The 12,910-nt window shown below is 34.9% G+C and overlaps 1 protein-coding gene across 1 annotated transcript in view; it reads right to left on the bottom strand.

The window, feature by feature from the left end:
• Meikin (meiotic kinetochore factor) overlaps positions 1–12,910 on the bottom strand; it is a 103,260-nt gene that overhangs the window by 19,069 nt on the left and 71,281 nt on the right. Inside the window, exon 10 of the mRNA XM_047554798.1 lies at positions 7,321–7,440. Within this exon, the coding sequence (XP_047410754.1) occupies positions 7,321–7,440 (120 nt within the window). The remainder of the gene's footprint in view (positions 1–7,320; positions 7,441–12,910) is intronic.

Below are 12,910 nucleotides of genomic sequence, written 5' to 3'. Positions count from 1 at the left end.
TAATGCAACTTGCAACACAGTTACCTTTTCTTGTTTGTGTGTATGTAGTAAGTACACTTAAAATCTGGTTTATTATAAAATTTTAAGTGAAGAATACAGTATTATAGTCTCCACGTTGTACATTAGATCCCCAGAAATTGTTCATGTTGTAACTGAAAGTTTGTATCCTTTGACTATTATCTCTCTACTTTTCCTCTTCCCCAACCCCTGGAAACTGCTCTTCTATTCTGCTTCCATAAGTTTGACATTTTTAGATTCTATACACAAGTCAGATCACATAGTATTTGTCTTTCTATGTCTGTCTTATTTCACTCAGCACACTATCCCACAGGTCCAAACAGGTTGAAGAAAGCAGTATTTCCTGATTTTTAATGGTTGAATAATACTCCACCACGGGGATGTCACATTTTACCCATTCATCTGTGGACACTTAGGCTGTTCACATATCTTGGCTATTGTGAATAATGCTACAGTAAACATGGGGGTACAGATATTTTTTCAAGACACTGATTTGATTTCCTTTGTATATATACCAAATTGGAATTGCTGGACTGTATGGTAGTTCTATTTTTTAATTTTTAAACCCCATATTATTTTCCATAATAACTAAAGGAATTTAAATACCAACCAACAGTGTACAGGGTTTCATTTTTTCTATACCCTCACCTATGTTTGTTACCCATTGTCTTTTTTATAATAGCCTTGTGAGGTGAAATCCCATTTTGGTTTTGCTTCCATCCCCTGACAATTAGTGATGTTGAGCACTTTTTCATGTCACTGTGGATCATCTGTATGTCTTCTTCAGAAAAATGTCTATTCAGGTCCTTTGACCATTTTTAAACCCAGTTATTTGATCATTGATTCATGAGCTCCTTTTATAGAGTGGATGTTGACCCCTTATCAGGCATATGGTTTACACATATTTTCTCCCATTTTGTAGCTTGCCTTGTCACTTTGTTGGTCATTTCCTTTGCTAAGCAGAACATTTATTTCTAGTTTGAGGAAGTCTCATTTGCTTATATATTCTTTTGTAGCCTGTGCGATTGTCATATTCAAAAAAATCATTGCCAAGACCAACATCAAGAAGTTTTCCCCAATTTTCTTCAAGGAACTTTATGGATCTTAAGGAACATAAGATTTTCAGATCTTACATTTGAGTTTTTAGTCCATTTGGAGTTAATTTTGTATTTGGTATAAGACAAGGATCCAAGTTCTTTTTGCATGTGAATATCCAGTTTTCCTAATATATTGAAAAGACTATAATTTCCCCATTGTATACATTTGATGCCCCTAAGATTACTTTAGGACATATGCCTGAGTTTATTTCTGAGCTCTCTATTCTGTTCCATTGACTTATGCCTTTTTCTATACTAGTACCATACTGTTTTGATTATTATAGTTTTGAAGTATAATTTAAAACTGGGACATGTGGAAGGTACTGTGGCACATGCCTGTAATCCCAACTGCACCAGAGGCTCAGGCAGGAGAATTGCAAGTTTGAGGTTGGCCTAAGCAACTTAGCAAGACCCTGTCTCAAAATAAAAAGTAAAAACAATTGGGCATGTGGTTCAGTGGTAGAGCACCACTGTGTTCTGTCCCTAGTACCAAAAAGTACATAAAATTAGTAAATATATAAAATAAATAAACCAGGAGTGTGATATCTCCAGCTTTCTTCTTCTTGCTCAATATTGCTTTAGCTATTTGGGGTCTTTTGTGTTCCATGTGAATTTTAAGATTACCTTTTCTATTTCTGTAAAAAATGTCATTGGAATTTTTGTAAAGATTGCATGAAATCTGTAGATTGTTTTGCTGTGTGGATATTTTAACAATATTAATTCTTCTAATCCATGAAATGTGATATCTTTCCACTTATCTGTCTTCTTCAATTTCTTTCATCAATAGCTTACAGTTTTCAGTGTATAGAGTTTTTACTTCTTTGGTTAAATTTATTTCTGTTTAGTTTATTGGCCTTTTCTATTGTCTTCTACTTTCCATTTCATTTACTTCTATTCTAAACTCTATTTTTCTTCCTTTTTCTGACTTTGGACTTAAGTTTGTTCTTCTCCTAGTTCCTTGAAGTGTGGAAAAGGTTGTTAACTTGAGAATGTTCATTTTATCTTGCATAGGCATATCACTATTATTTTCCACCTTCGAATTATTTTATGGCATCTGGTAAGTTTGGGTATGTTGTTTCCATTTTTCTATGTCTCAATATACTTCCTGATTTTCCTTCTGTTTCCTTTCTTTACCCATTGGTTGTTTAAGACTGCTTTGCTTTATTTCCACATATTTGTGAATTTTTGAAAAATTCTACTGTTTGTGTGGTTTCTAATTTTATACCACTATTGTCAGAAAAGATATTTGAGATTACTCCAATCTTTTAAAATATGTTAGGATTTGTTTTGTACCCTGAAGTGATCTATTCTAGAGTGTCCTTGTGAAGAATATGCTGCTGTTAGACAAAATGTTCTGTATATTTCTTGTTAGTATTAAGTCTACTATATTTCCTTGCTGATCTTCTGTCTGGATGTTCTTCCATAGTTGAAAGTGAAATCTACTATTGTCGTATTGCTATTCCTTCAGTTTTTTATTTTCAAAATTTGTTCCAAGTAGTTATATATGACAGTAGAATGCATTTTGACACACTGTACACAAATGGAACACAACTTCTCATTTCTCTGGCTGTACATGGTACAGAGTAACACTGGTCGTGCAATCATACATGTATATAGGGTAATATGTCCGTCTCATTCCACCATCCTTCTTACCCCCACACCCCCTCCCCTCCCCTCACTTCCCTCTGCCGAATCCAAAGTTCCTCCATTCATCCCTCTCTCCTCCCCCATTATGGATCAGCATCCACTTATCTGAGAAAACATTCAGCCCTTGGTTTTTTGGGTTTGTCTCATTTTGCTTAGCAATGATATTCTCCAACTCCATTTGATTTGTTCTTCTTTTTCTAGGGCTTTGAGATATAATGTTAGGCCATTTATTTGTTGACTTTTTGTTCTTTTAATGAATGAGCTCAATGCAATGAACTTTCCCCTTAGCACTGCCTTCAGGGTATCCCAGAGATTTTGATATGTTCTATCAGTGTTCTCATTTACCTCTAAGATTTTTTTTATTTCCTCCCTGATTTCTTCTGCTATCCATTCGTCATTCAATAGTATGTTATTTAGTCTCCAAGTGTTGGAGTAGCTTCTAGTTTTTATTTTATTGTTAATTTCTAATTTCATTCTGTAATGATCTGATAGAATGCACGGTAGTATTTCCATTTTTTTGTATTGCTAAGAGTTGCTCTGTGGCATAATCTTCCCTTCAGTTTTGTTAATGTTTGTTTCATATATTTGGGTGTTCCAATGTTGGGTCATATACACTGACATTTGTTTATCTTCATGATGAATTGCCTCATCATTATGTAGTTATTGCTTAAGAATCAGTAGAATACTGATCAAGGCATACTTATGGAACTACCTGAGGACAGGAAAAAAAGACATCTGAAAAGATCAGGAAGATTAGCATTGGTGCTGATGCAGGAGTGAGAAAAGTGTCTGATCCCACATGCCGGTCTGGGAAACCTCATAATTCATAAAAGATTGAGTTGAAGTCTCAGGAAGGTCATACTTTAGTCATGGAGAATAATTGTCCTAGACTGAACAACTCCAGACCTGACTAACAAACCTTAAAGGGAAGGCCTGAAAGAATCAAATAGTTTTTAAGTTTCTTTCAGAAGAAAGCTCAAGAAGATATGAAGAAAAAATCATCTATTAATATTATACTCTAATCAGATTTCCATGTAGGAAAAAAAAAACAGAAAAACATGACCAAAAATCAATTAATAATTGACCTGACTCAGAGCAGACATGAATGATAGAATCATCAGAGAAGAACATTAAAAGAGCTAGCTAATATTCCATGTGTTTGAAAAGTTAAATAGAGACAAGAAAGATAAAAGAGACTTAAAATGAATTTCTGGGACTGAAAACTATGAGATGAAAAATACACTGAAAGGGATTGACATCATATTGAACACTATAGAAGAAACTGTGAATTTTAAGACAACAAAAGGAACTATCCAAAATGAAAACATGAAAGAAAAAATATTTTTTAAATAAAAAGAATATGAGTGAGCTATGGGACAATATACATTTAATAAATGGGCAACAGGAGTCATCAAAGGAAAGGAAGGGGCACAGAAAGGACATTTTAATTTTAAGGAAAAGTTGCTGAAAACTTCCTAAACTTGACTATAAGAAAAAGCAAAACAAGATCAGAGATCCTAGTTGCTCAAGAAACTGAAGAATTAAAAATAGCAGGAAGTTATACCAAGATATATCATAATCAAATTACTCAAAATTACTGAAAAAGGCTAAATTTTAAAATCAGACAGAGGAAAAAAATAAATGCTAATGTGCTGAGGAACAAAGATAAGTATAATGCTAGATTTCTTGGGCAACTTTTTTTTTTTTTTTTTGGAAGCGGGTATTGAATCCAGGGGAGCTTAACCAGTGAGTCACATTCCCTGCCCTTTTTATATTTTATTTAGAGACAGGGTCTCACTAAGTTGTTTAGGGCCTTGCTAAGTTGCTGAGGCTAGCTTTGGACTTGAAATCCTCCTGCCTCAGCCTCCTAAGCTACTGGTATTATAGGCATGTACCCTTGCACCTGACTAGGGCAACATTTTTTAAGTATTTTAATAAAAAACTGTCAATCTAGAAATCTACATCAAGTACAACTGTTTAGTTGGCTTTTCATTGCTGTGACCAAAATACCTGATAAGAACAACTTAGAGAAGGTTATTTTGGGCTTATGGGTTCAGAAGTTCTTTCTGTTAGCTGACTTTTATTGCTCTGGGCCCAGGGTGATGCAGGACATCATGACAGAAGGGCAGGGTGGAGAAAAGCTATTCAGCTCCTGATGGTGGGAGAGGAGAGAAGAGAGGGAGGGAGGGAGGGAGAAAGGGAGAGAAGGAAGGAAGGAAGGAGGGAAGGAAGAGAGGAAGAGGGAGGGATGGAGGGAAGGAAGGAAAGAATGAAAGGAAAAAGAAAAGAAAAGAAAGAAGAGGAGAGGAAGAGAGAAAGTATGTATAAGAGAAAATGTAAGGAGTCAGAAACAAAATAATCCTCAAGGATAAAATAATCACCCAGTGACCTACTTCCTCCAGTCATATCCTACCTGTTACCATTACACATAGTAGTCCTTTCAAATTATGAATCAATCAAATGGATTAGTCCACTAATGAGGCTACAGTGCTTGTAATCTAATCATTTTACCTCTGAACATTTCTGCACTGCCTAACACAACAGATTTTGGAGGACACCTCATATTCAAAAGATAACAACAACAATTTTCAAAGATGAAGGCAATAACAAAGACTTTTTAATTATAAAAAGCTGAAAGAACTAGCCACTAGTATATCCACACTTTAAGAAATGTTAAAGGAAATCCCTTACGGAGAAGAAAAATGATACCAAATGGAAATGTGGGTCCATACAGAGGAATAAATACTCAAAACTTTTTTAAAAAATTTTTTTAGATGTTGATAGACCTTTATTTTATTCATTTACTTATATGTGGTGCTGAGAATCGAACCCAGTGCCTCACACATACTAGGCAAGTGTTATACCACCGAGCCACAACCCCAGCCCCTCATACTCAAAACTTTTAAAAAGATAGTGTTTAAGCAAAATAACAATTACTTTTGGTGTCTATTACATATATAAAAGTAAAATTATCTCTGTTCACAGTTGATAAAATTTCATATGTTGAAAATTCTAAAGATTCCATTAAAAATCTGTCAGAATAAACATATTTATGAACATAGCAGGCTACAGAGTCACCAACAAAAATTAGTTGTACTTCCACATATTGGAAAAATCTGGAAGGTAATTAAAAACATCATTATGTTTATAATAGCATCAAAAAGTGTAATTAGAATTGACCAAAGAAATTATACAAAGACTTATACAATAAAAACAACAAAACATTGCTAAAAGAAATTTGAGATAATACATAGAAACCCATGTTCATGGATTGAAAGACTTAATATTGTTAAAATGTCATTATTATCCACAGTGATCTACAGATTCAATGCAATTCCTATAAAATCCCAAAGATATTTTTGGTAGAAACAGAGAAACCCATTCAAAAATTCATATGGAATCTCAAGGGACCCCCAAAGGCCAAAACAATCCTGAGAAAGAATAATAAAACAGGAGGACTTCAGAACATACTACAAAACTACAGTAACCCAAACAGTGGTGCTGGCATAAAGACAGACATTTAGATGGGAGTGGTGGTACATGCCTGTAATTCCAGTGACTGGGGAAACTGAGGCAAGAGGATTGCAAGTTTGAGACTAGCCTTAGCAACTTAGCAAGGACCTTAGCAACTTAGTGAGATTTTACCTCAAAATAAAAAATAAAAAAAGAACTGGGTATGTAGCTTAGTGACAAAGCACTCCTGCATTCAATTCCCAATATGTTCCCCCACAAAAGACAGACATACAGTCCTGTGGAATAGGGAAGACTGCAAATAAGCCAGCTTCACATTTATGTTTGAATGATGTTTGTTTGTTACTTGTTTTTTTTTTGTTTGTTTTGGTACTGGGGAATGAACCCAAGGGTGCTTAACCACTGAGCCATATCCTCAGCCCTTTCTTTTATTTTTTATTTTGTGACAGTGTCCTGCTAAATTGCTTAGGGCCTTGCTAAGTTGCTGAGGCTGACTTTGAACTTATCAGTTCTGCTGCCTCAGCTTCCTGAGTCACTGGGATTACAGGTGTACACCACCACCATGTCTAGCTGTTTGAATGATTTTTGACAAGTTTACTTGGTACCCTATGGGAAAGAATAATCTATTCAATGAAGAGACCTAGTAAAATTGAGTATCCATATGTAAAATAATTAAGCAGGACCCTTACTAATATCATATAAAAAATTAATTCAAGTGGATCAAATACTTAAAGTAAGTCTTAAAACAACAAAACTTTGCAGAAACAAGAAAAAGCTTCATGACATTTGATTTAGCAATGATTTCCTCATATGACACCAAAGGTACAGCTACCAAAGAAAAAATAGACAAATTAGACTTCATGAAATTTAAAACTTCAAAAGATTCTGTCAACAGAATAAAAATGAAACACACACAATTGAAGAAATATTTGGAAATCTGGTATGGGTCCTTCTTGAGATGCATGTAAATGATGTTACCCTTAACTGAGTTATGGATTTCTCCTAGTGACTCATATAAAAAATATCTAGTATGCAAAATAGAACAATAATTTCTTTTAGTAATTGCAGAAAAAATTGAAAATGCTACCTCATTTGAAGAATTTTCTTGCAAACTTGACACAGGAATAATTTCATTTGAATTAACATAACTGCTGATATTTGGAAAAAGTTCTTCAAAAGGTGCTTTTTGCACTGAAGACAAATCAATCTATAAAAGAATATGTTACTCTTTCAGACAGGTTTCAAAAACAATTATTTTTAAGCAATTAAATGAAGTTATTAATACTCACTTATTGGAAGCATTTTCTTATGAACTTGACAAGTGAACAATTTTATCTGAATGAATATAATTACTAACTTTTGGACATATTTCTTCAAAATATGCATGTTTAAGATTACTCTTTTGATTTAAACTTGTTTTTCAAACAAGAATTTTTGTTTGCTATACCATACTTTTCCCCATTCATTCATTCAAAAAATATTTATCAAGTACTTATTAAGTGAAACTTGATAACCTGGCAACGGTACCTTCTGGACAATTCTACTCCTAGGTATATATACCAAAGAGAAATAAAAAGATGCCCACACAAAAGCTTTCACACATTTATAATTTATAACAACATTATTTATAAGTCATTGATGGAAACACCCAAAACTTCCATCAACACTATTTATATCAACACAATGAAATAATACTTGGTCTTAAAAGGAAATGAAGTACTGAAACATGCTGCTATATGGATGAAACCTAAAAAAGTCACAAAAGATCATATTTTGTAATTCCATTTATATGAAATGTCCAGAACAAGGAAATTTACAGCTACAGAAGGCAAAGGAGTGGTATAGAAGAGCAAATGGGTGTTAGCTAAAGAATATGGGGTTTTACAAGCAACAACAGGTGTTGGCGAGGATGTGGGGAAAAAGGTACACTCATACATTGCTGGTGGGGTTGCAAATTAGTGCAGCCACTCTGGAAAGCAGTGTGGAGATTCCTTAGAAAACTTGGAATGGAACCACCATTTGACCCAGCTATCCCACTCCTTGGCCTAGCCACATCAATGTTCATAGCTGCTCAATTCACAATAGCCAGATTGTGGGACCAACCTAGATGCCCTTCAATTGATGAATGGATAAAGAAACTGTGATATATACACACACACACACACACACACACACACACACAATGGAATATTACTCAGCCATAAAGAATGATAAAATTATGGCATTTGCTGGCAAATGGATGAAATTGGAGAATATCATGCTAAGTGAGATAAGCCAATCTCAAAAAAACAAAGGTCAAATGTTCTCTCTGATAAGCGGATGATGACACATAATGGGGGGTGGGAGGGGTTGTGTTAGGGTTAGGGTTAGGGTTAGGGAGGGGGGCAAGAATGGAGGAAGGAAGGACTGTATAGAGGGAAAAGAGGGGTGGGGAGGAAGGGAAAAAATAACAGAATGAATCAAACAACATTACCCTATGTAAATTTATGATTACACAAATGGTATGCCTTTACTCCATGTACAAACAGAGAAACAACATGTATCCCATTTGTTTACAATAATAAAATAAAGGGAAAAAAAAGAATATGGGGTTTATTTTTAAGGTGATAAGAATGCTCTAAAATCTATTGCGATAATGATAGCACATATCTATAAACATACTAACATACAAAATAAAGACAGAATTTTAAAGGCCACGAGAGAAAAGAATCAAATTACATTCAGAGCGAAACCAATAAGAATATCAGCAGATTTTTCAATCCAGACCCTAAAAGCTAGAAGGGCCTGGAACAACATATACCAAGCCCTGAAAGAAAACGGATGCCAACCAAGAATCTTATACCCAGCAAAACTTACCTTCAAATTTGACGATGAAATAAGATCCTTCCATGATAAACAAAAGCTAAAGGAATTTACAAAAAGAAAGCCAGCATTACAGAACATTCTCAGCAAAATATTCCATGAGGAAGAGATGAAAAACAACGATGCAAATCAGCAACAGGAGGCGCTAGCCTAAAGGAATAGCCAAATAAAGGAGAAACCAAATCATGTCAAAAACAAATATGAGTCAATTGACTGGGAATACAAATCATATCACAATAATAACCCTGAATGTCAATGGCCTGAATTCATCAATCAAAAGACACAGACTGGCAGATTGGATTAAAAAGAAAAATCCAACAATATGCTGCCTGCAAGAGACTCATCTCATAGAAAGAGACACCCATAGAATAAAGGTGAAAGGATGGGGAAAAACATACCATGCACACGGACACAGCAAAAAAGCTGGAGTATCCATCCTCATTTCAGATAATGTGGACTTCAAACCAAAACTAGTCAGAAGGGATAAAGAAGGACATTACATGCTGCTTAAGGGAAGCATAAATCAGCAAGACATAACAATCATAAATATCTATGCCCCGAACATTGGCTCATCCACGTACGTCAAACAAATCCTTCTCAATTCCAGAAATCAAATAGACCACAACACAATAATACTAGGCAATTTTAACACACCTCTCTCACCACTGGATAGATGGTCCAAACAAAAATTGAATAAAGAAACTATAGATCTCAACAACACAATCAACGATTTAGACTTAACGGACATATATAGAATATACCATCCAACAAAGAACGAATACACTTTCTTCTCAGCAGCACATGGATCCTTCTCTAAAATAGACCATATTTTATGCCACAAAGCTACTGTTAGCAAATACAAGAAGATAGAGATACTACCTTGTACTCTATCAGATCATAATGGATTGAAATTAGAAAAAAATGACAGAATAAAAAAAAAAAACATCTCCAATACCTGGAGATTAAATAATACACTATTATTTGATGAATGGATAACAGAAGACATCAGGAGGGAAATAAAAAAATTCTTAGAAGTAAACGAGAACAAAGACACATCATATCAAAATCTCTGGGACACTATGAAAGCAGTACTTAGAGGAAGATTTATTTCATGGGGTGCATTCAAAAAAAGAAGTAGAAATCAACAAATAAACGACTTAACACTACAGCTCAAAGCGCTAGAAAAAGAAGAGCAGACCAATACCAAAAGTAGTAGAAGATAGGAAATAGTTAAAATCAGAGCCGAAATCAACGAAATCGAAACAAAAGAAACAATTGGAAAAATTAACAAAATAAATAGTTGGTTCTTTGAAAAAATAAATAAAATTGATAAACCCTTAGCCACACTAACAAAGAGAAAGAGGGAGAAAACTCAAATTACTAAAATTCGGAATGAACAAGGAAACATCACAACAGACACGAGTGAAATACAAAACATAATTAGAAGCTATTTCGAAAATCTATACTCCAACAAAACAGAAAACCTCGAAGACATCAACAAATTTCTAGAGACATATGAATTACCTAAACTGAACCAGAAGGACATACACAATTTAAATAGTTCAATTTCAAGTAATGAAATAGAAGAAGTCACCAAAAGCCTTCCAACAACAAAAAGTCTGGGACCAGATGGGTTCTCAGCCGAGTTCTACAAAACCTTGAAAGAAGAGCTCATTCCAATACTCCTCAAACTATTCCATGAAATAGAAGAGGAGGGAACCCTCCCAAACTCGTTCTATGAAGCCAATATCACCCTGATACCTAAACCAGACAGAGACACATCGAGAAAAGAAAATTTCAGACCAATATCCTTAATGAACATCGATGCAAAAATTCTCAACAAAATTTTAGCAAATTGCATACAAATATATATTAAAAAGATAGTGCACCACGATCAAGTGGGTTTTATCCCAGGGATGCAAGGTTGGTTCAACATTCGGAAATCAATAAATGTCATTCACCATATCAACAGACTTAAAGTTAAGAATCACATGATTATTTCAATAGATGCAGAAAAAGCATTCGATAAAATACAGCATCCCTTCATGCTCGAAACACTAGAAAAAATTGGGGTAGTGGGAACATTCCTTAACATTATAAAGGCAATCTACGCTAAGCCCATGGCTAATATCATTCTAAATGGTGAAAAACTGAAAGCGTTCCCCCTAAAAACTGGAATAAGGCAGGGATGCCCTCTTTCACCGCTTCTATTCAACATCGTCCTTGAGAATCTAGCCAGAGCAATCAGACAAACCAAAGAAATTAAAGGGATACGAATAGGAAAAGAAGAACTCAAACTATCCCTGTTCGCTGATGACATGATTATATATTTAGAGGAACCTGGAAATTCCACCAGAAAACTTTTAGAACTCATAAGTGAATTCAGTAAAGTAGCAGGTTACAAGATCAATGCTCATAAATCCAATGCATTTTTATACATAAGTGATGAATCTTCAGAAAGAGAAATTAGGAAAACTACCCCATTCACAATAGCCTTGAAAAAAATAAAATACTTGGGAATCAATCTCACAAAAGAGGTGAAAGACCTCTACAATGAGAACTACAGAACACTAAAGAAAGAAATTCAAGAAAACCTTAGAAGATGGAAAGATCTCCCATGTTCCTGGATAGGCAGAATTAATATTGTCAAAATGGCTATACTACCTAAAGTGCTATACAGATTCAATGCAATTCCAATTAAAATCCCAATGATGTACCTTGCAGAAATAGAGCAAGCAATTATGAAATTCATCTGGAAGAATAAAAAACCTGGAATAGCTAAAGCAATCCTCAGTAGCAAGAGCGAAGCAGGGGGTATTGCAATACCAGATCTTCAACTCTACTACAAAGCAATAGTAACAAAAACGGCATGGTATTGGTACCAAAATAGACAGGTAGATCAATGGTACAGAATAGAGGGCATGGACACAAACCCAAATAAATACAATTTTCTCATACTAGACAAAGGTTCCAAAAATATGCAATGGAGGAAAGATAGCCTCTTCAACAAATGGTGCTGGGAAAACTGGAAAACCATATGCAATAGAATGAAATTAAGCCCCTATCTCTCACCCTACACAAAACTCAAGTCAAAATGGATCAAGGACCTCGGAATCAGACCAGAGACCCTGCATCTTATAGAAGAAAAAGTAGGTCCAAACCTTCAACTTGTTGGCTTAGGATCAGACTTCCTTAACAGGACTCCCATAGCACAAGAAATAAAAGCAAGAATCAACAACTGGGATAGATTCAAACTAAAAGCTTTCTCTCAGCAAAGGAAACTATCAGAAATGTGAAGAGAGAGCCTACGGAGTGGGAGAATATCTTTGCCAACCATACTTCAGATAGAGCGCTAATCTCCAGAATCTATAAAGAACTCAAAAAACTCTACACGAAGAATACAAATAATCCAATCAACAAATGGGCTAAGGAAATGAACAGACACTTCACAGAAGAAGATGTACAAGTAATCAACAGATATATGAAGAAATGTTCAACATCCCTAGTAATAAGGGAAATGCAAATCAAAACTACCCTAAGATTTCATCTCACCCCAATTAGAATGGCGATTATCAAGAATACAAGCAACAACAGGTGTTGGCGAGGATGTGGTGAAAAAGGTACACTCATACATTGTTGGTGGGGTTGCAAATTAGTGCAGCCACTCTGGAAAGCAGTGTGGAGATTCCTCAGAAAGCTTGGAATGGAAACACCATTTGACCCAGCTATCCCACTCCTTGGCCTATACACAAAGGACTTAAAATCAGCATACTACAGAGATACAGCCACATCAATGTTCATTGCTGCTCAATTCA

Source organism: Sciurus carolinensis, chromosome 6 (assembly GCF_902686445.1).
Source record: "Sciurus carolinensis chromosome 6, mSciCar1.2, whole genome shotgun sequence".
In the NCBI taxonomy this organism is placed as follows: Eukaryota; Metazoa; Chordata; class Mammalia; order Rodentia; family Sciuridae; genus Sciurus; species Sciurus carolinensis.
The sequence above is the reverse complement of the archived record's forward strand: the minus strand, read 5'-3'. Positions and strand labels throughout refer to the sequence as shown.